The sequence below is a fragment of the Rhipicephalus sanguineus genome, chromosome 2, assembly GCF_013339695.2.
Source record: "Rhipicephalus sanguineus isolate Rsan-2018 chromosome 2, BIME_Rsan_1.4, whole genome shotgun sequence".
Classification (NCBI taxonomy): Eukaryota; Metazoa; Arthropoda; class Arachnida; order Ixodida; family Ixodidae; genus Rhipicephalus; species Rhipicephalus sanguineus.
The window spans coordinates 149,547,115-149,551,878 of NC_051177.1; the positions used below are offsets into that span (position 1 = coordinate 149,547,115).

At 51.8% G+C, this 4,764-nt stretch overlaps 1 protein-coding gene across 1 annotated transcript; it reads left to right on the forward strand.

The window, feature by feature from the left end:
- The first annotated feature begins 444 nt into the window (after positions 1 to 444).
- LOC125757387 (uncharacterized) lies at positions 445 to 1,362 on the forward strand. The gene has a single exon (XM_049412954.1). It carries the CDS (start codon positions 445 to 447, stop codon positions 1,360 to 1,362), a length of 918 nt encoding a protein of 305 aa, XP_049268911.1.
- Positions 1,363 to 4,764: the final 3,402 nt, after the last annotated feature.

The following is a 4,764-nucleotide window of genomic DNA, read 5'->3' on the forward strand; positions in this document are numbered from 1 at the left end:
CCTTCGCTGTGCTTCCGTCATTCTCTCTCTCTGCACGGTGCGCGAAATGCCATGAACAGCGTCAACGTCGGCGCTAGTTGCAGCGGCAGCGCCACCGCCGCGGAGCAGAGGAAGGCTTGGGAAGCCAAACCTAAACGTCAGCGTCCGCAAGCGGTAATTCAAACGCCTCAAGAACTACCGTCTCATAAGTCACATAAGAGAAACGGAAACTCGATGCACAACTCCCGCGATGCTTTCGCGTCACACCATGGTTGCCCGTAGGGGGAGATAACGTGTAATTTTTTAGATGCGAAGCAGCTTATGGTCGAGCCTGTTCCCTCCTAGCGCCGTCCACACCATCACTGCGCATGCGCAACAGCTGGCCCAAGCTTCTGGAGGAGACCGCTAGAGGTGCCACAGCAGCTCCGCTACTAAGGTCCCTTATACAGGGACCTTATCCGCTACATGAAAATGATCCGCGCGCACACCGCTCATTCTCCTCCCGGCAACGCCACCGTCAACGCCACGATAAGCGCCACCGGCAGAAATGCTGCTGCTTCTGCTGCGGAGAAGAGGGCTCGTGCCGCTGCCGCTGCCGCGAAACGGCAGCGGCAGCAAGCCGACCCCGAACTTCGAACGAAAGAAGCGGAAGCGCGCCGTAAACGCCACCTGCAAGAATCTACGGAAGCAATGACGGCTAGCGCAGCCGAAGCGCAACGTCAACGCCGGCAAGCAAACATCGAAGCGGCGCGGCAACGCGAGTCGGCGGCGAAGGCAGCGAAACGCTTGAAGCAATTGTTGCAACCCGGCACGGATGGCGCGGACGCGCGGTTCAAGCGCGCGTTCCTCTACCGGAGCTTCGGACACAGCTGCAAGGTTTGCGACCGCTTGTGGTTCGATAAGAATTTGACCAAGATCGCCAGCATCAAGAACGAGCAGTCCCGCGCCAATGCCATTGCCGTGCTGCAGCGAAAGTTAGCCACCGACGATAATCACGGTGAGTACTCGGTCTGCTCTACGTACAAAGGTTCATTGGTGGCAGGCAAAGTCCCCGCGATGAGCCTGACTAACGGCTACCGCTACCCGCCGAAACTCGAGCACTTGCCCGAGCTCAACCCGGTGGAGGAACGGCTGATCGCGCCACGTCTACCGTTCATGAGCATCCGGCGGCTAACGCACGGCAACGGCCAGTACGGGATCAAGGGCCAAGTGGTCAACGTGCCCATCGAAGTTCAGGATCTCGTGCAGTGCCTGCCTCGGAACGTTCCGGAAGACGCGGCGATCGACGTTCACATCAAACGTAGACTCGTCAGCAAGGCCTCGTACAGGCGCGGTCTTGTCAAGAAGGGCACCGTCCACGTGCAACTCTTTACGGAACTTTAGGTCGACCCATGAGCTGCTTCGCATGCTACTCAGGGTTCGCTTTACGGGGAGATGTGCGTAATTTTTTCAAGTTTTCTTTGCCATCTGACCGTGTACTTATTTCGACGTCATTTCCGGGAGGAAATGAAAGAAATCTTGGTGGACCCAGGCATCAAACACCTTCGTGCTAAATATGTTTGACGGTTTAGAGTACTGTATACTACAGTGACGCGAGAGCCTTATTGTCATCAACCGCCGACGCACTGCCAATGAAGCCAATTATAGAAAGCGGCGCTTGCTGCATGTCACTAAAAATAACCTTCAACATTACTCTCCTCGCATCAACGTTATGCAATCAGTTACGTTACGAATATTGGCAACCTTAGACGACGCCATAAAACAGGAACAGTAGAAATTGTTTTTGACGCAGACTTTTTAAGGTAATTTACGTGATATGAGTTTGTGTCATGGGAGAGAGAGAAAACGTTTTCCTGTTTATCAAACCTGAACAGCACAAAAAAAAATCACAGTTTCGCCGCAAGAGCGAAGCAATGAACGCGATAGCAAGAAATTGGAATGTCATACCACGGCCGCTGGATAAAAATCCAGCGGCCGTGGTCATACGAAGAACGACAAGCAGCTCGATACTTGCAGCGCGCGGCTGAAGCACAAAGAGAATGCCTGAAAAGAATTCACAGGTATACACAGGAGAAGCGTGAACTAACAACTGTCGCAGTCGTTACGTCTTTGTGCTTCAGCAACGCGCTGCAAGTATCGACAGTGGAGTCTTAGATATCTCTTTTGTAGCGTTAGCTACACTTGCCTAGCCAGAGCAGGTTTCGCGGGGGTCATCATGAGCCGTGTTGCGCATGCGCGCGCGACTCGCCGCTGCTGCTCTGCGCATTCGAGAGGGGTGACGTCGTAGCCATGGCGAGCGCAGCTATTATGCGAAGTATCTTAAGGCGGAGCTCAATCCGGTGGTGGTGCGGCGTGACCACCCTTACTGCGCATGCGCATACCCTCTCCACACACCTCCTCTCCACTTCCCCTCACCATTCCCCCTGTCATCTAACCTCTCCCATTTCCCCTCTCCACTCACCATCTCCTCTATCCCTCTCCACTTTCCCTCTCCACTCCCCTCTCCCATTACCCACTGCACTTCCCCTCTCCCCTCCCCCTTTCCACTCTTCCTCTGAAACGCGGGCTAGACATGCCGAAATTCTCTCCTGCGCAACGCCGCGATGAGCTCGAGCGTATGCGCGTCCCCTTCCCTTCTCTCTCCTCTCCTACGCTGCCCCCTCTCGCCCGCCCAAAGGGTGCGCTGGCCCGCCTGTCGACCGCGTTCCCCGCTCGCCCTGTGAGAATTAACGGCCAGGCTAGATGGACGATACGACGCGCGCAGCGTCGCTCTTCGCGTTCCACGACGCGAGCTCGGTAGCATGCCCAACGAACGCCAACGGAACGCGATCGTGCAAGTGCTCCGGCTTCGCATCTACTCATGGTCCCCTTTAGCGGGAGATGGTGTATTCGCCTTAGCTGTGCAGTCGCCGTCTGACAGTGCGCTGGTGCCGCTTGATAGCGCCTCTGACTGGCGTTTGCGGGTGGATAACACCATGGAGAAGGAGAACGCAAATGCTGCTCAACGACGCAGAAGAGCCGAGAAGCTTATGTCATCGGATCCCGAAGTAGTTGCCAGGCAATTAGCGCTTCAGCATAAGAATGAACAGAGGAACGCTAAACGTGCTGCGGAAAGCTAAACGTGCTGCGGAAATCTGGAAAGCTCAGAATAATCAGCTGAACCTTTGCTAACGCTACGTATATCCTGGCATAGCCGAGCTAAGCCACTGCAAATTTTTTTCATTTAAACTGCGGCGCTTGGAGTTACCCCTTTGGGTCTCCTGTCACACGGGGCATCTGACGCAAGGTGCGCCCGGTGTTCTTTCTTTTTTGGGACGAAGCTCCTTAAGGTCGAGGCTCGTCCGCCGTTGCGCATAGCCAGCCGCTAGTATTATCATCTTGTATAAAATAAATAATAAAATAATGTAAAATAAATAATAAAAAAATCTTAGGTTTGAGTGAGAATCGCATCCAGGCCGTCTAAGTGGCAAGCAGATGTTCTACCACAGAGCCACTCCATTTTTTTTATATTTTATTTATTACCTGGCTTAGATACAGAACATATAATACAATCAACACTTGGCCTAAAATGATCCAATGTACAATGTACATACGGAGACTGTGTTGTCAACCAGCGTCAAGCTTGTGTCGTCATATCAAAATTCGGGTAAAGTCACCAGCGGCTCTAGTCTTGAGAGCCACTCAGGTGGTTCCGGTTCCGCTTTATGTATTTCTAGAAACCAATGGATGCTCTCTCTGAAATATGCTCGTGCAGGCCGCGTATCCTTGTCGAAGTGGTAGCCTGCCATTCGCGATCACCACAAAGAGTGGAGGCCCAGGCGTAGAATTGCGTCGAAAGGAACGCCATCTTCATTGCTTACGCTCAAAAACCGAATGCCATACGGGTGCAGTGGGAAATCTTTCTTGACTGATCTCTGCAAAACGTCCCAAAAATAAACCCCCTCCCAACAATGTAAAAAAACATGATCTATCGTTTCCAGCAATTTTCAAATTAAACAATGAGTGCCCCACGGCAATAAGCAACCCTTCTTTTCCAAAAAAGCTGAAACTGGCAACGTACCTGAATGTAGTTTAAAGAAAAAGGTTTTTGTTCCCGGCTACACATGCATTTATTTTACTTTCTTTAAGACATTGCTACCTGGGTCTCGTCTGTACAATGACCTCTACAGCGGCACAGGGAATTCATTGTCACACAGAGCAAAATAAAGTTCTTTTCGTTTGACATAGGCAACGTACTCTTTAGAAAACCACACAGTAAGAAATCTTACACCAGACACTATTTTTTTTTGTAGAAGCCACCAATCCCCCCCACACAATCTTCAGTAGACACTACATAGTCAGGGAGACATCTACCAAGTCGCAACTGACACAGTGGGCGCAGGAAGGGATCTGTGACGTCTCTAAAAAAACAAAAAAAAAACGGTTAACAAGCTGCCGCAAAAAGAGGTGACCAAGACCCAGCCCCCCATCTTTGTCCCGTCGAAACAAGTTGGTACGGCTGCATCGCTCCCACTCAGAAGCCCAGAGAAATATGGCAAATATTCTGTGAAACTTCTGCACATGAGTACGGGATCAATGCAGCACCTGCATTACGTGCCACAGCTTGCTGATAAAAAATAAGTTACAAACGGTGGCTCTGGCAAAGATCGGTAAGGCGGCTCCTTTCCAATTATAGGCTTTCTCCCGTGTATCTTTCGCCTGACCTTTCCAATATTGATCGCTGTCGCGATAACCATCGAGCGGGACGCCCAAGTACTTGCCCGGGGTCGTCACTCACGGCACGTT

Bases quoted from the DNA above. Each gene is read 5' to 3' on its own strand.
- LOC125757387 (XM_049412954.1), top strand. From the start codon at position 445: ATGAAAATGATCCGCGCGCACACCGCTCATTCTCCTCCCGGCAACGCC.